Raw genomic sequence first — 19341 nt, 5'->3', positions numbered from 1 at the left:
AAGGCACTGTATTCAATATGATTGATATAGTTCTAAAGCATACTGTTTATTTTATTGCAATCATCTCGGCTTTCATTTTAAGCATATTTGTATGCGTTGCTTATTTGTGTCAATTGCAAAGCGATGGCAACTTTGTGTTTGTGGTCAACTTTGTTCTGAAGTTATTGAGAACACAGAGAGAAGGATAAACCATGTGATTCTATGTTTAGCGGAGATATTCTGTTTGTAAAGTGACGCGGGAAGGCAAAAAAACATCTAACAACGAACTTAGTAGTTCTATGAGTGGTCTAAGGCAGCTGTTAGATTTACAAGCATTTTCAAGTGCAACTTTAATTATGATGGTTTTGGGAAACAACTCAGAGATTTAAAGATGTTCCTACAAAGGTTCTAACGATAAACCATCTGTTTTCATATTTACTGTACTGCCATTTATCAAAGTGGAAATGAATGTGTGGTCTTTTGCTGGAGTTAGACAGCTGTGTACAGAATTTGTAGCTCAAGGATTTAGAGCACCTATCCAATGTCAGATTTGTAAATATGTATTCCTAAAAGTGTTTTGTACTTATCTAATGACTTTGTATTTTAGCAGGTGTTTCTCTGCAGTTTCTCATTTGTCACAGTATTTGTATCAGCAGTTACCAAAATTGCTATTGTTGAGTTATGCATGCTTTTTTGTTCAAGCCCAGTGCTACCACACCTGATTCTACTACTCAGCTTTTCATCAAGACATTGAATAGTATAATCAGGTGGACTGGGCATGAACAAGAAAGCCTGCAGAACACTGTAGCTCTTAAAGAGTTCATCCACCTCTGGCCTGCTCGCCTCCCTACCACTGAGGAAGTACAGTTCCCGCTCAGCCCAGTCAAAACTGTTCGCTGCTCTGGCCCCCCAATGGTGGAACAAACTCCCTCACGACGCCAGGACAGCGGAGTCAATCACCACCTTCCGGAGACACCTGAAACCCCACCTCTTTAAGGAATACCTAGGATAGGATAAGTAATCCTTCTCACCCCCCCCCCCCCTAAAAGATTTAGATGCACTATTGTAAAGTGGCTGTTCCACTGGATGTCATAAGGTGAATGCACCAATTTGTAAGTCGCTCTGGATAAGAGCGTCTGCTAAATGACTTAAATGAATGAAATGAAAGAGAAATTGTGGCCATAGTTAATGGGTACATGTTGATTATTTGTTTATTTTACAGGAGCTTTCTTGATTGTCTTGTTCAGAGATCAGGGAAATTCTTTGGCTTAAATGGGTTTCTGTTTTTTTGCGTCCCTCTGGAAAATCGGTTGTTAATATTAAATAAATATTAATAACTGCATAATTTTTTACATTTTTATTGTCTCATGGCTGCAACTCCCCAACGAGCTCGGGAGAGTCATGTGTCCTCCGAAACATGACCCACCTAACCGCGCTCCTTAACACTCGCCAGATTAACCTGGAAGCCAGCCGCACCAATGTGCCAAAGGAAACACCATTCAACTGGCAACCGGGGTCAGTCTGCAGGCACTCGGTCCGCCAGAAGGAGTCGCTAGGGAGTGGTGAGCCATGTAAAGCCCCTCCGGCCAAACCCTCCCCTAACCCAGACGACTCTCTGCCAATTGTGCGCCATCCTACGGGGCTCCCGGCCACGTCCGGTTGTGTCACAGCCCGGGATAATGAACTGATCTGAAGCCAAAAAAGGAAATTCACATGAGCACCACAAATGCATACTTCACCAATGCTCTACCTATGTTTTCTAACAGACAGCTTTGACCAACTACAGTAACTATGTTGGTTTATTGCACTTCCAACAATGTGTAGGCAGTTTGCTTAGGATTCAAACCTTTTCAAACAGCCTAATTCATACTCTTCTTTGTTTGTCTTTCAATAGTACTATTTGCCTGAAGAATGTAAAGACAGTTGACAGTTGACAAAGAATGTAAAGATGTTGACTGTTGCATTGGGAATATTCTGTCCAAACTGTTTTTTATACGATGACCTTTTCTTTGAATATCAAATGATGAAACCAAATATAACAGGGATATGAGAGGAGTTTGTCCAAGCATGGGCCTTGTACATACTCAGGTTGTATAACGGATGTACAACACATTTGACACAATGGTTATGATACAACATGCTTGTATAATTATTATTTTGTGCAGAAAAATGTATCACAACCATTCCATCGAATGCCTTTTAAATCAGCCTTCAAGGGATTGTGCAACAACGGAGCGCTCAGGGGCAATTATTACTTATGACAGCTCACAGACAGACAGACAGACAGACAGACAGACAGACAGACAGACAGACAGACAGACAGACAGACAGACAGACAGACAGACTTATTTCTGCTACTAATGAAAAAACACATACCTCACAAGCTCACATTATAGTGTGTCTCATGTGTGCACACACATCCACCCATAACCCCACATACTCATTATACTTCTTCCAACTGAAACAATAAATGCACAGGGTCATGACATGAATGTAAGTTAACTGAATTTACAGAAAACAAGAAACAAACATACACACACACTGTCACACATAGCCAGCAGTGGAGGTTCCTCAGATGAGAAAGGGGAGGACAATCATCAGCGAATTTAATAAAAATGTAAATAGTGGAACATTGAAAAAGTGATACTTTTTAGATAAAACTACACAAAATATATTAATGTCAATAAATTATTGATTAAAACACACTGTTTTCCAATGAAGGTCTACAGTAGCCTCAACAGCACTATGGATAGCACCATGGTGTAGCCAGAGGACAGCGAGTTTCCGTCCTCCTCTGGGTGCATTGGCTTCAATACATAACCTAGGAACGAAACTCATGGTTCTCACCACCTACGTGGTCCTTCTGTAGCTCAGTTGGTAGAGCATGGCGCTTGTAACGCCAGGGTAGTGGGTTCGATCCCCGGGACCACCCATACGTAGAATGTATGCACACATGACTGTAAGTCGCTTTGGATAAAAGCGTCTGCTAAATGGCATATATCATATATCATACCTACCATAGACTTACACAGTAATTCTGACAACTTCCGGAAGAAGTCCTACAACCTATCAGAGCTCTTGCAGCATGAACTGACCACCCAATCAAATGATCAGAGAATGAACCTACACTGAACATAAATCTAAATGCAACATGCAACAATTTCAAATATTTTACTAAGTTACAGTTCATATAAGGAAATCAGTCAATTGAAATAAATTCATGAGGTCCTAATCTATGGATTTCACATGAATAGGAATACAAGATGAGCATCTGTTGGTCACAGATACCTGAAAAAAAGGGTAGGGACGTGGATCAGAAAACCAGTCCAGTATCTGGTGTGACCACAATTTGCACTATGCAGCGCAACACATATCCTTCACTTAGAGCTGATCAGGCTGTTGATTGTGGCCTGTGGAATATTGTCCCACTCCTCTTCAATAGCTGTGCGATGTTGCTGGATATTGGTGGGAACTGGAACATGCCGGTGTAAGTACACTGTACATTGTAGCGGGTTTACTAAAGCATTAGTTACATAAAGCATTAGTTACATAACTATGTTGACTATGATGCTAGCTAATATGGTGACAATGTTGTAGGCTGTATTTAGTTGGTAGCAGTTATGATATGAAGGTTTGGCTTGGAAATGGATTTCTTTCTGGCCACAGATAGCTGATGTGTTGTGCACTGAAGTCCACAAGCAAAGGGAAAAGGTGAGAGGAGAAGAGTGTATAGACGCAAGAAGGAATCATACAATGAGCAAAGTGATCATGCTGTTTGTATCTGGACGCTATGAAAGTGAACTGTGTTTGAGTGTGATCTGGGGTGAATTCATTCCGCCAATTCTGTTGAAAAACCTTTCTTAAACGGAAGCAAATTAAACTTAATGGGGATAAACATATCTGGATTTGTCAAATAGAAACTCTCGTTTGCAACTGTTGGACTAATGATTACTCCCTAGATCAGCTCGATGCAGGCAAGGTGGTGTTGAGTGTGTCACCTTGATTGAAAAACTGTATCTCTATCTGTGTACCTACATTGTAAACTTTCATTCATAGGCTAGGTCAGGGTTTCCCAACCGAGGGTAGGCGTACCCCTAGGGATACATGGGCAGTCCCCAGGGGGTACATTGGTGGATTTTCAAAATTGTGAAGAAAAAAGTAGTTGGAAAAATATTATTCCCCAAAATATGTTCAAGTTATTTCAGTCTTTATAGGTAGGAAAACATTTACTGAGGTCACTGGTGTGAAATGTAGCTAGTTTATATTTATAGGCCTGTTTTTTTTACTTTGGGTGTGTGTGCATTTCTCTGTCTACCTGGCCTCTGTTCGCTCAATGGATGATCCTCTGCTCGCACAAAGTGCACGTGATCCTTTGCTCTGTGCACTAGAGTGCCTGCTGCTGTTATTCTAACAGAAACTATAATTGATAAGACAACAGCGGACGCACTGAAGATGGTACCATTTTCAAATAACATGATGTACTGTAGGATCAATGACATGATATCGTAGATCAAGTGGTGGAAAATGTAAAACAATTCTGGTCCATTTTCTCTGCTATTGGATGAAGCCACTGATGTCAGTAAGGTAGCCCAGTTGATTGCGTTTGTGTGATTCAAAGACATTTTGGAAATGAATGAGCATATTCTTGTCTGCAAGTTGATTTGCAGACAAGATTATGCTCATTCAGCCAATCTGTTGATTTCTGCGCTCTTCCAGATATATAGTATGAGTCTAGCCGCAATAAGAAAACACACTGAGGCAAGGCCAAACTCTTCTTTGCTAATACCTGGTGGTAAAATACACTGCTCAAAAAAATAAAGGGAACACTAAAATAACATCCTAGATCTGAATGAACAAAATATTCTTATTAAATACTTTTTTCTTTACATAGTTGAATGTGCTGACAACAAAATCACACAAAATGTATCGATGGAAATCAAATTTATCAACCCATGGAGGTCTGGATTTGGAGTCACACTCAAAATTAAAGTGGAAAACCACACTACAGGCTGATCCAACTTTGATGTAATGTCCTTAAAAGAAGTCAAAATGAGGCTCAGTAGTGTGTGTGGCCTCCACGTGCCTGTATGACCTCCCTACAATGCCTGGGCATGCTCCTGATGAGGTGGCGGATGGTCTCCCGAGGGATCTCCTCCCAGACCTGGACGAAAGCATCCACTAACTCCTGGACAGTCTGTGGTGCAACGTGGCGTTGGTGGATGGACGAGACATGATGTCCCAGATGTGCTCAATTGGATTCAGGTCTGGGGAACGGGCGGGCCAGTCCATAGCATCAATGCCTTCCTCTTGCAGGAACTGCTGACACACTCCAGCCACATGAGGTCTAGCATTATCTTGCATTAGGAGGAACCCAGGGCCAACCGCACCAGCATATGGTCTCACAAGGGGTCTGAGGATCTCATCTCGGTACCTAATGGCAGTCAGGCTACCTCTGGCGAGCACATGGAGGGCTGTGCAGCCCCCCAAAGAAATGCCACCCCACACCATGACTGACCCACCGCCAAACCGGTCATGCTGGAGGATGTTGCAGGCAGCAGAACGTTCTCCACGGCGTCTCCAGACTCTGTCACGTCTGTCACATGTGCTCAGTGCGAACCTGCTTTCATCTGTGAAGAGCACAGGACGCCAGTGGCGAATTTGCCAATCTTGGTGTTCTCTGGCAAATGCCAAACGTTCTGCACGGTGTTGGGCTGTAAGCACAACCCCCACCTGTGGACGTCGGGCCCTCATACCACCCTCATGGAGTCTGTTTCTGACCATTTGAGCAGACACATGCACTGAGAAGTGGTCTGTGGTCACCACCTGCAGAACCACTCCTTTATTGGGGGTGTCATGGTAATTGCCTATAATTTCCACCTGTTGTCTATTCCATTTGCACAACAGCATGTGAAATTTATTGTCAATCAGTGTTGCTTCCTAAGTGGACAGTTTGATTTCACAGAAGTGTGATTGACTTGGAGTTACATTGTGTTGTTTAAGTGTTCCCTTTATTTTTTTGAGCAGTGTAGATATATCCCCTAATAAGCAAAGGTGTGGGACCTCTGGGATAGGCTGTCCCACCCATTCCTCAAGCTTTTTAAGAACCTCCTTCAAAAAAGGGAGCACCTACATCACCCTTGCATTTCCAGCATAAACTATTTTGCAATAAACCCACTTAATGTAATCTAACTGGGGTCCAGTAGTATCTATGAACAATCATATAATGTACCCCTTGTATCCTTGGAACACCACCCTAAATCGGAAACAAAATTCCATACCTCCTACCTCAATGTCACAATTAACGTCCCTCTGCCAAATCAACCTTAAATTCTCACAGTTTCCATATTGTGCATATGAGACTCTTTTATAAAACACTGAAGCAGAGTGTGATATTTACATTTACATTTACATTTAAGTCATTTAGCAGACGCTCTTATCCAGAGCGACTTACAAATTGGTGCATTCACCTTATGACATCCAGTGGAACAGCCACTTTACAATAGTACATCTAAATCTTTTAAGGGGGGGTGAGAAGGATTACTTTATCCTATCCTAGGTATTCCTTAAAGAGGTGGGGTTTCAGGTGTCTCCGGAAGATATATATTCCAGGTAACATGAAATATTGTTCTAAAAACATTTAATCTCTCTGGAGGTTAATTCTCATAAGAGACCCCATGCTGCTCCTTAGTTGTAAGTATTTCCAGAAATATCCCTTATCTGGCAAATAACATTTTCCCTTCAGGTCCTGATAAGACATAAGCCCTCCTTTCTCATATACATCCCCTAGTACATGCAGGCCTTGTCTAAGCCATACCTCCCAGATAAATTAATGTTTTCCTATGCAAACCGATGGGTTGTGCCACATGGAAGAATATTTTTGTTTATACTGGGAAATGCCAAACATCTTATGACTCTTAACCCATACCTCTCGGGAATGTTGTAGAATTGTGATAATGCCTCAATAGGCTTAAACGGAGTTGTGATAGAATACCTCTCAATCTGAGTCCATCCCAAATGGGAATCATAATTGCCCCAGTGTCTGGCCAATTTGGCTACTTCAAATGATATGTTGTATAGTTCTACATTGGGAAATGCTAGTCCTCCTTTATCCCTTGGAGCATATAACTTGTTCACATTTATTCTGTTTTTTTCCCATCCCAAAGATAATTCTTAATCATTTGATTGTACTGCTTAAATGGTAAGGGAGAAATGGTCACAGGGATCATCATGGACACAAAATTAAAGTGTTGGACCAGAACCATTTGAATAGCATTGTAACGGTTTTCATCGTCTGAAGAAGAGGAATTGGACCAAAGCGCAGCGTGGTAAGTGTTCATGCTTTTTATTGAAACTGAACACTATAACAAAATAACAAAGAGAATAACTGAAACAGTCCTGTCAGGTGCAAAACACTAAACAGAAAATAACTACCCACAAAACATAGGTGGGAAAAAGCTACCTAAGTATGGTTCCCAATCAGAGACAAGGATAGTCAGCTGTCCTTGATTGAGAACCATACCCGGCCAAAACAAAGAAATTCAAAACATAGAAAAAGGAACATAGAATGCCCACCCAAATCACACCCCATAATGTAATATTAAGCAGCCTCCATTTATCAAGATCATTCTTTATTTTTTGTAGTAGTGGCATCATATTAATTTGCATGATATTCTGTGGTTCATTGCTCAATTTTATACCCAGGTATTTCATCCCTGATTACACTCATGTTATCTGTAATGAAGACATTTCAACAGGAGGACAGAATTTGGATACAGGCATAGCCTGTGGGGACTGCTGTTCTTGGATTGGAGTACAATACCTTAACTCACTTGATAAATCCTGTATTCCCACACCAAATGGCAATAAGTAAAAATAATAGAGAAGAAAAATAAATAAAACTGAAATTTTAGGAAAGTGGGAGAACAAAATGTTCTATGCAACCATATAATATCAGATCAATTAAAATAGGGTCAAGGTTGTTCGTTCCATCTACTTACTTTACCGACATCTTTCTCCTGTGGTATTGGTGCTAGGGTACGGTGAACCCGTTGAAGCTCGGATTCGTCCAGATTCCCCCCCAGAGTCTCCAAGATAATTTGTCTCACGCATTCCTGCGGCTTGCCATCCTCCAGACCTTCTTTGACTCCTAAAAGTCTTAAATTAAGGGGCCTGTCTCAGTTAGCTGCATCTTGCACGCTTCTGTAGACATCCTCATACAGTTTGGCGTTCTTCACAACGTTTTTAATCAGTCAATCGTTGTCATCCTCCAGCATTGATATCCAACCTTCTGACTCATTTAGCCTCTGTAATATGACCGATACATCTTCTTGCAAATCCATCTAAGATTGTTTGACCTAAGAAACATCTGATTCAAGAGATTCAAGAATGGTGCTGACTCTACCCATTTCTTCCATGGCCTTCTATAGGGATGATTGCAAGGCTGACAACGAGCTGGGTTCTATGTTCTGCCCTTTCAAAGTCATGCTTGCTGAATTGCTAGCAACAGAGCTAGCCTTGTTAACTGCGCTACATGTACGCGTTGAGGCTGAATTCAACGCAGACATTGTTGAAAAGCGTTGATAAAACAACTTAAATGAATTTCCCCTCCAAAAATGTTTTACTAAATGTTCTATTCTATCAAACTTCGGAGGATTTTATCGGAAGTCTCCTTTTAGACAACCATCTTGCTTTGCAGCATTACGTGACTCCAGACCACTTTACTTTTTCCACATTATTATACGTTACAGCCTTATTCTAAAATTGATTAACTTCTTGCGTCGAGCAATCCCGTATCCGGGATCGTAATCATAGCCTCAAGCTCATTATCATAACGCAACGTTAACTATTCATGAAAATCACAAATGAAATGAAATAAATATATTGTCTCACAATGCTTAGCCCTTTGTTAACAACACTGTCATCTCAGATTTTCAAAATATGCTTTTCAACCATAGCTACACAAGCATTTGTGTAAGAGTATTGATAGCTAGCATAGCATTAAGCCTAGCATTCAGCAGGCAACATTTTCACAAAAACAAGAAAAGCATTCAAATAAAATCATTTACCTTTGAAGAACTTCGGATGTTTTCAATGAGGAGACTCTCAGTTAGATAGCAAATGTTCAGTTTTTCCCAAAAGATTATTTGAGTAGGAGAAATCGCTCCGTTTTGTTCATCACGTTTGGCTAAGAAAACCCCCCGAAAATTCAAGATGGTCAATCTTCCAATGATATGCCTACAAATACGTCACAATGCTGCAGACACCTTGGGGAAACGACAGAAAGTGTAGGCTCATTCCTGGCGCATTCACAGCCATATAAGGAGACATTGGAACACAGCGCCTTCAAAATCTGGGCCATTTCCTGTTTGAAATGTCATCTTGGTTTCGCCTGTAGCATCAGTTCTGTGGCACTCACAGATAATATCTTTGCAGTTTTGGAAACGTGTTTTCTTTCCAAAGCTGTTAATTATATGCATAGTCAAGCATCTTTTCGGGAACGTTTTTTTAACCAAAAATTAAAAGAGCGCCCTCTATATCGAAGCAGTTGAATAAAACATTTCTCATCAATACCCCATAATGAAAAAGCAAAAACAGCTTTTTATCTTTTTTTGCAAATGTATTCAAAATAAAATCGGAAATACCTTATTTAAGTAAGTAACCAGACCCTTTGCTATAAGGCTTGAAATTGAGGTGCATCCTCTTTCCATTGATCATCCTTGAGATGTTTCTACAACTTGATTGGAGTCCACCTGTGGTAAATTAAATTGATTGGACATGATTTGAAAAGGCACACACCTGTATATGTAAGGTCCCACATTTGACAGTGCATGTCAGCCAAAAACCAAGCTATGAGGTCGAAGCAATTGTCCGGAGAGCTCCGAGACAGGATTGTGTCGAGAAACAGATCTGAGGAAGGGCACCAAAATTCTGCAGCATTTAATGTCCCTAAGAACACAGTTGCCTCCATCATTCTTAAATGGAAGAAGTTTGGAACCGGAAAGACTCATCCTAGAGCTGGCCGCCAGGCCAAACTGAGCAATCGGGGGAGAAGGGCCTTGGTCAGGGAGGTGAACAAAAACCTGATGGTCACTCTGACAGAGCTCCAGAGTTCCTCTGTGCAGATGGGAGAACCTTCTAGAAGGACAACCATCTCTGCAGCACTCCACAATCAGGTGTTAATGTTAGAGTGGCCTGACGGAAGCCACTCCTCAGTAAAAGGCACATGTACGCCCTCTTGGAGTATGCCAAAAGGCACCTAAAGGACTCTCAGACAATGAGAAACAAGACTCGCTGGTCTGATGAAACCAAGATTGAACTCTTTGGCCTGAATGCCAAGCGTCACTTCTGGAGGAGACCTGGCACCAGTTCTACGGTGAAGCATGGTGGTGGCAGGATCATGCTGTGGGGATGGTTTTCAGCGGCAGGGACTGGGAGACTAGCCAGGATCGAGGGAAAGATGAACAGAGCAAAGTACAGCGAGATCATTGATGAAAACCTGCTCCAGAGCGAACAGGTCCTCAGACTGGGGTGCATTTTTACCTTCCAACAGGACAACGACCCTAACCACACAGCCAAGACATGAGTGGCTTAGGCATGGCTTAGGGATCGGGTTCAATTCTGGCCTCTGGACCACCCAGACAAACATCTCTGGAGAGACCTGGAAATATCTGTGCAGCGACGCTCTTCATCCAACCTGACAAAGCTTGAGAGGATCTGCAAAGAAGAATGTGAGAAACTCCCCAAATACAGGTGTGCAAGCTCAACGCTTTAGTCGCTGCCATAGGTGCTTCAACAAAGTACTGAGTAAAGGGTCGGAATACTTATGTAAATGTGATATTTCATTTTTTTTTATACATTTGCAAAAATGTTATCAATTTTAGAGTAAGTCTGTAACATAACAACGTGGAAGAAGTCAAGGGGCCTGAACATACTTCTGTGAAGTGACATTTTCATCCATGACCCTAGCACAGGAACAGACTGGACTTGGAGAAAAGCCTGATCACTGCTGTTGCCACCCTGCCCCAAAATACTGACAGAGTATGAGTGAAAGACATGATCAAGTTTCTCACTGATTGGTGAGTCATCATGTGTCATACACAAGTCTAGAAATATGGGTTACATTTACTGGGAGAATGTGTGTAACATTTGATCTTTGTTTTTGTATAATTTTCTGGACACTTCAAGATGTGAATAAATCCTATAAAAATTATTAAACTGATGTTTGTATTTGTATTTATTATTGATTCCCATTACTCTTCCTGGGGTCAAGCAAAATTAAGGCAGTATACATTTTTTAAAACATTACAATACATTCACACAAGATTTTACAACATATTACGTGTGTGCTCTCAGGCCCCTACTCTACTAACACATATCCACAATACAAAATATGTGTGTATAGTGTGTGTTATTGTGTGTTTGTATTTATGTGTTTGTGCCTATGTTTGTGTTGCTTCACAGTCTCCGCTGTTCCATTAGATGTATTTTTATTGTTTTTTAAAATCTAATTTTACTGCTTGCATGTTAAGAGTACATGAGTGTTATTATAGTAACACATTATCCTCATTTGCAGTTAAATGACAGGCATAGACAAATAATATTGATTTTAAAATATTTTTTTTGTCTAATATAATATAGGAATCACTCCAGTACCCAAAAAAGGTTGGGAACCACTAGGCTAGATTGTAGCAACCTCATGATGGGCATAGGGAAACATGTTGTATCATGTAGTAGCCTAAACCTATCGATGTTACATTGAGCTGGGGGAATGGAATATGAATAACAGTCATCCAATATGCTGTAATAGAAATAAGGCTATGTTCGTTAAAAAAATATAATTCCTCCCTCATCTTAAATGGCACCGACCACCACTGATACAGTCACATGCCTCAGTCACACACATACACAGTTGTCACACACAAAAGGAGATGTGTACCACACTCTCTCTCCTGACAATCCCACCCATTGTTTCGACCAGCATAACACCCAGAGAAAAACAGACATGGTGTCTAGGGGGGTGATATCATCACAGCTTTGTCCCCACTGAATGTATACACACATATAGACTAGATACAGTACAGAATATCAGCTTTGTCCTCACATTCTCATACATTTTACTTTAATCATTTCAATCATCCACCCCTCCATTCTTCCAGCTATCAATATTCATTCAGCTGTCACAGAGGTTAACGAGGAAGAAAGAAAAGGGGACAGCGAGTGGGGTCAGCCAGCAGAAGGAAGGAGGTGGGTGAAAGGATGGGAAGAGTAATAAAGGGATAACGGAGGGTTCATTTGGACTCACCTGAGTGCGTGGCACCATGGGGAAAAGGTTAAGGGTCGTGGGTCTCTTTGGCCGGTATATATTCATGGTTACTAGAGGGGGGTCCTCGGTTACTGGCAGGGGTGCTGTGGAAGATGGCTTAGATGACTCCTTGTCATCGCGGTAACCATCGGCCCCGTCGATCAGATCCAAATGGAGCATCTCGGCCTGGAGCTGGCCGACAGCACCCAGCTCCTCCTTCCCCACCCCACTATTGGTCCCCTGCCTCACACAGCCCTGCAGGGATTGGAAGATACTCATGTCAGTCCAGAGAGAGAGAAAGGCAATGGGAGCTACAAGCAGAGACACACAAAGGGAGAAAGATTGAGAGAGACAGAGGAAATGGAACAAGATGAGAAGGTAGAGAGAGAGCAAAGGATGGAGGAAGGAGAGGGGGGAAGGGGGATTGAGTTGGCCAATTAGAGGCTGATCTGACATCAGCCTGCACACTGTCACTGCCAACGCTGAGCCACTTATAAAAGGGAGAGAAAGAGAGAGAGGGAAAGAGCCAAATGGAGAGATCAAGGCAGAGAGACTATTCATTGCAGCAGTTTGTTTACTGACTGTATCTACCTTAAGATATATAATGTTCATTTAATTATTGTTATTTGTAAACAATTAAGTTATAAAGCCTTATATTCTGGGTGATGATAAAGACAGTCATTAGGGTAACCTCATGAGGTATTAATTGGTTATATTCTTCAATAATGAATGGGAAAATATTAAGAATTGAAATGATGACTGAACAGCTTCTCAATTCCCAGACTGTAGCTCTAATGATACCAGAAAGAGACACCCAGGGCAGGTCTAATATGTTATGATGTGGACACTATTCTGCACCTACAATATATGCTCCTATCTCAGAGCTATATAAACTACATACACATATATGGTGCTTCTGAAAGCCACCTACATCTTCCAAAAAATCTGAACATAGTCCTTTAAAACCAAATAAAATCAAATGTATTTGTCACAAACACATGGTTAGTAGATGTTAATGCGAGTGTAGCGAAATGCTTGTGCTTCTAGTTCCGACAGTGCAGTAATAACGAACGAGTAATCTTACCTAACAATTTCAAAACTACTACCTTATACACACAAGTGTAAAGGGATAAAGAATATGTACATAAAGATATATGAATGAGTGATGGTACAGAACGGCATAGGCAAGATGCAGTATATGGTATTGAGTACAGTATATACATATGAGATGAGTAATGTAGGGTATGTAAACAAAGTGGCATAGTTTAAAGTGGCTAGTGATACATGTATTACATAAAGATTACAGTAGATAATATAGTGTACAGTGTATACATATACATATGAGATGAGTAATATAGGGTATGTAAACACTATATTAAGTAGCATTGTTTAAAGTGGCTAGTGATGTATTTTACATAAATTTCCATCAATTCCCATTGTGGCTGGAGTTGAGTCAGTGTGTTGGCAGCAGCCACTCAATGTTAGTGGTGGCTGTTCAACAGGCCTTGGGATAGAAGCTGTTTTTCAGTCTCTCGGTCCCTGCTTTGATGCACCTGTACTGACCTCGCCTTCTGGATGATAGTTGGGTGAACAGGCAGTGGCTCGGGTGGTTGTTGTCCTTGATGACAAGGTGGTCCTTGATGTGGCCTTCCTGTGACATCGGGTGGTGTAGGTGTCCTGGAGGGCAGGTAGTTTGCCCCCGGTGATGCGTTGTGCAGACCTCACTGCCCTCTGGAGAGCCTTACGGTTGTGGGCGGAGCAGTTGCCTTACCAGGCAGTGATACAGTCCGACAGGATGCTCTCGATTGTGCATCTGTAGAAGAGTGCTTTTGGTGACACGCCGAATTTCTTCAACCTCCTGAGGTGTAAGAGGCGCTGCTACGCCTTCTTCACGACGCTGTCTGTGTGGGTGGACCAATTCAGTTTGTCCATGATGTGTATGCTGAGGAACTTAAAACTTACTACCCTCTCCACTACTTTCCCATCGGTGTGGATGGGGGGTGCTTCCTCTGCGGTTTCCTGAAGTCCACAATCATCTCCTTGTTTTGTTGAAGTTGAGTGTGAGGTTAATTTCCTGACACCACACTCCGAGGGCCCTCACCTCCTCCCTGTAGGCCGCCTCATCGTTGTTGGTAATCAAGCCTACCACTGTAGTGCCGTCCGCAAACTTGATGATTGAGTTGGAGGCGTGCATGGCCACACAGTCGTGGGTGAACAAGGAGTACAGGAGAGGGCTCAAAACGCACCCTTGTGGGGCCCCAGTGTTAAGGATCAGCTGGATGGAGATGTTGTTACCTACCCTCACCACCTGGGGGCGGCCCGTCAGGAAGTCCAGTACCCAGTTGCACAGGGCGGGGTCGAGTGAGTGCTACGGGGTGGGGCGGTAGTCGTTTAGCTCAGTTACCTTAGCTTTCTTGGGAACAGGGACAATGGTGGCCCTCTTGGAGCATGTGGGAACAGCAGACTGGGATAAGGATTGATTGAATATATCCGTAAACACACCAGCCAGCTGGTCTGCGCATGCTCTGAGGACGCGACTGGGGATGCCGTCTGGGCCTGCAGCCTTGCGCGACATCCTGGTCCCTGCCACATACCTCTTGTGTCTGAGCCGTTGAATTGTGACTCTACTTTGTCTCTATACTGACGCTTAGCTTGTTTGATTGCTTTGCGGAGGGAATAGCTACACTGTTTGTATTCGGTCATGTTTCCGGTCACCTTGCCCTGGTTAAAAGCAGTGGTTCGCGCTTTCAGTTTCACGCGAATGCTGCCATCAATCCACGGGTTCTGGTTTGGGAATGTTTTAATCATTGCTATGGGAACGACATCGTCAGTGCACTTTCTAAGGAACTCGCTCACTGAATCAGCGTATTCGTCAATGTTGTTGTTGGAAGCAATATATATCCCAGTCCACGTGATCAAAGCAGTCCTGAAGCGTGGAATCAGATTGGTCGGACCAGCGTTGAACAGACCTGAGCGCGGGAGATTCTTGTTTTAGTTTTTGTCTGTAGGCAGGGAGCAACAAAATGGAGTCGTGGTCAGCTTTTCTGAAAGGAGGGCGGGGGAGGGCCTTATATGTGTCGCGGAAGTTAGAATAGCAATGATCCAAGGTTTTACCAGCCCTGGTTGCGCAATCGATATGCTGATACAATTTAGGGAGTCTTGTTTTCAGGTTAGCCTTGTTAAAATCCCCAGCTACAATGAATAGGATATGTGGTTTCCAGTTTGCAAAGAGTCAAATTAAGTTAGTTCAGGGCCATCGATGTGTCTGCTTGGGGGGGAATATATACGGCTGGGATTATAATCGAAGAGAATTCCCTTGGTAGATAATGCGGTCGACATTTGATTGTGAGGAATTTTAAGTCAGGTGAACAGAAGGACTTGAGTTCCTGTATGTTGTTGTCATCACATCACGTCTCGTTAATCATAAGACATACGCCCTGCCCCTCTTCTTACCAGAAAGATGTTTGTTTCTTTCGGCGCGATGCGTGAAGAAACAAGCTGGCTGCACCGATTCCGTTAGTGTCTCTCGAGTGAGCCATGTTTCCGTGAAGCAAAGAACGTTACAGTCTCTGATGTCTCTCTGGAATGCTTCCCTTGCTCGTACTTCATCAACCTTGTTGTCAAGAGACTGAACATTGGCGAGTAGTATGCTAGGCAGTGGTGCGCGATGTGCCCGTCTCTGATGCCTGACCAGTAGACCGCTTCGTTTGCCTCTTTTACGACGTCGTTGTTTTGGGTCACAGGCTAGGATCCATTCTGTTGTCCTGGGTGGAAGGCAGAACACAGGATCCGCTTCGCGAAAGTCATATTCCTGGTTGTACTGATGGTGAGTTGACGTTGCACTTATATTCAGTAGTTCTTCCCGACTGTCTGGCATGCGTCTGCAATGTAGTTGGGCAGGAACACCACCACAGCCTGAGGATCCTGATGCCTGGCATTGCATTGGCCAATCACCATTTTTTTGACACAGGCATACTAGACATGAACATAACATTTCTATGCACAAAAGTATGTTGACACCTGCTTGTCGAACATCTCATTCCAAAATCATGGGCATTAATATGGAGCTGGTCCCCCCCTTGCTGCTATAACAGCCTTCACTCTTCTGGGAATGCTTTTCACTAGATGTTGGAACTTTGCTGCGGGGACTTGGTCGGGCACTGATGTTGGGCGATTAGGCCTGGCTGACAGTCTGCGTTCCAATTCATCCCAAAGGTGTTAGATGGGGTTGAGTTCAGGGCTCTGTGCAGGCCAGTCAAGTTGTTCCACACTGATCTTGACAAACCACTTCTGTATGGACCTCGCTTTGTGCATGGGGGCATTGTCATTCTGAAACAGGAAAGGGCCTTCCCCAAACTGTTGCCACAAAGTTGGAAGCACAGAATCGTCTAGAATGTCATTTTATGCTGTAGCGTTAAGATTTCCTTTCACTGGAAGTAAGGGGCCTAGCCCGAACCATGAAAACAGCCCAAATGTTTGTCTATGGAGATTGCATGGCTGTGTGCCCGATTTTATACACCTGTCAGCAACGGGTGTGGCTGGAATAGCCGAATCCACTAATTTGACCACATACTTTTGTCCATATAATGTATCCTGTATATGTATGACCAAACACAAGCTACAAAAGGAAGGTTTATCTTCATAATGCTAGAAGGTTTTTGAAATAGAAGATACCAGTTCTATTATGAGCTGGCTGGTTTGATTCCTGAATGCTGCTTGGCTGACAGCCGTGGTATATCAGACCGTATACCATGGGTATGACAAAACATTTTTTTGTACTGCTGTAATTGCGTTGGTAACCAGTTTATAATAGCAATTAGGCATCTTGGGGGTTTGTGGTATGTGGCCAAGGGCTGTATCCAGGCACTCCGAGTTGCGTCGTACATAAGAAGCGTGTTCCAACGCTGCATATATTTTCAGCAATGAATCTGGCAGTAGTTGAGATAAAACTGTTGCCATGGAGATAGGTTTCCTTTTCCTCCTTGTCCGTGTTTTCGTTGGCTCATGCACACCCACACTCCACCGATATGCCCCCTTCCTCTCTCCTCCATCACCCCCCTCCCATGTCCCTCCTTCTCTTCATTTTCTCTGCTCCCTCCATCCTCCCTCCCTCATCTCCCCTCCCTTCATTTAGCTGTTTCTTCTAAAACAAAGAGGTCTCTTTGAGGAATAAAAAGTCAGCTGTTTGTCCTCTCAGCAGTGTGTGTGAGTGTGTGTGTGTGTGTGTGTGTGTGCGTGGTGTGTGTGTGTGAGTGTGTGTGTGTGTGTGTGTGTGTGTGTGTGTGTGTGTGTGTGTGCGTGTGTGTGTGTGTGGGGGCGTGCGTGCGTGCGTGTGTGTGTGTTCAGGAATAATGCAGAGAAAGTAAATGTCATTACTCTATCTCATAGCCCGATTCAGCCCTGACATTTTGTATTTTACTACATCCAAACAAATGACCGCAAATCAAATCCAATCACTCTTCACAGACATAGCATCGGGGACAAGGATGAGTGTGTGTGCGCATGTTTCTTTGTGTTGGTTGGATGTGTTTCAATTAAAAATATATATATTTATCCTTTATTTCAGTGGTACTCATTTCTTTGGACACTTTCTCACTCCAACTTATCAAACAAGAATTTATGCACAAATAAGTTAATTAAGCACCAAGAAGAATGATGAACTCCATAACAAATGCAAGCTCTCATTTGCTGTGTAGGCAACTTTTTGTTTTGCTACACTGCTAATATTGGCCCCTAGCTGTGTGATATATCCAGTAGATGAAGACGAAAACCCTGTTTTATGCGGGATGAAACAATAAGAAAATACTCAGTTATTGTAGCAGGATATATATGACAAGTAAAACTATTTGAAAGAAGGAGCCTAAAACAAGAATGCATTTTTTTCCTTTTTTTTTCTAGGCCGAATAGTTCAAATGGCTAGATTGAATGCAAAGCATTTTACAAATAGTGGCAAAGCATTTTACAAATAGTGACACATTTCTCTCCCAGAGACAGCAGGCTACCACATTTGTAACTGTAAGTAGGCCTTTTGTTGAATCTGTCTGATAAAATTAATTAAGCAGCCAATATTAGCAGTAAGTATGCAGCGATACACCATCGCATCTGGTTTCAGCTTATTGGGACTATAATTTGTTTTTCAACAGGACAATGACCCAACACACCTCCAGGCTGTGTAAGGGCTATTTGACCAAGAAGGAGAGTGATGGAGTGCTGCATCCTCCAACTCAACCCAATTGAGATGGTTTGGGATGAGTCGGACTGCAGAGTGAAGGAAATGCAGCCAACAAGTGCTCAGCATATGTGGGAACTCCTTCAAGATTGTTGGAAAAGCATGCCAGATGAAGCTGGTTGAGAGAATGCCAAGAGTGTGCAAAGCAGTCATCAAATCAAAGGGTGGATATTTGAAGAATATAAAATATAAAATATATTTACATTTGTTTAACACTTTTTTGGTTCCTACATGATTTCATATGTGTTATTTCATAGTATTGATGTCTTCACTATTATTCTACAATGTAGAAAATAGTACAAATAAAGAAAAGCCCTTGAATGAGTAGGTGTTCTAAAACTTTTGACCAGTAGTGTATATACTGTATATACAGTGCATTCGGAAAGTATTCTGAACCCTTCATTTTTTCCACATTCTGTTACGATGCAACCTTATTCTAAAATGGACAAAAAAACTCAGTCTATGCACAATACCCCACATTTTTGCCAATTTATAAAACATTACAAACAGAAATAGCTTATTTACATAAGTATTCAGACCCTTTATTGCTTTATTTATACAGGTTATCCTTTACATAGTCAGGGTATAGTTTATCGTCCAGTCATGTCCATGTGGCCTGTGTTTCTATAATAGTGTAGATACTATAATGAAATAATATGATTATCCAGCAGTCTTCACTTCTTCGTGTGTGATCCAGTTGGTGTTTCTCAAAATGCATACTACCATGCTCCAAGCATGCAAATGGTTGGAGTATGAATCCAAATCAAATTATGCTAGACTGAGCACGAAGGGCACTTCTTGGATGAGTACTTAATTTCTACACACTTTGAAG

General features: G+C 42.3%; 1 protein-coding gene across 2 annotated transcripts in view; it reads right to left on the bottom strand.

Annotated features, from left to right (window-relative positions):
• Positions 1-19341, bottom strand: part of LOC118394119 (C-Jun-amino-terminal kinase-interacting protein 1-like) — a 130440-nt gene that overhangs the window by 58527 nt on the left and 52572 nt on the right. For both annotated transcript variants that reach the window (XM_052461917.1, XM_052461918.1), the window contains one exon: positions 12281-12535. In XM_052461917.1, coding sequence (XP_052317877.1) covers positions 12281-12535 — 255 coding nt within the window. The remainder of the gene's footprint in view (positions 1-12280; positions 12536-19341) is intronic.

This window comes from Oncorhynchus keta, chromosome 14, assembly GCF_023373465.1.
Source record: "Oncorhynchus keta strain PuntledgeMale-10-30-2019 chromosome 14, Oket_V2, whole genome shotgun sequence".
NCBI classification, from domain to species: domain Eukaryota; kingdom Metazoa; phylum Chordata; class Actinopteri; order Salmoniformes; family Salmonidae; genus Oncorhynchus; species Oncorhynchus keta.
This window is presented reverse-complemented; position numbering and strand designations above follow the sequence as displayed.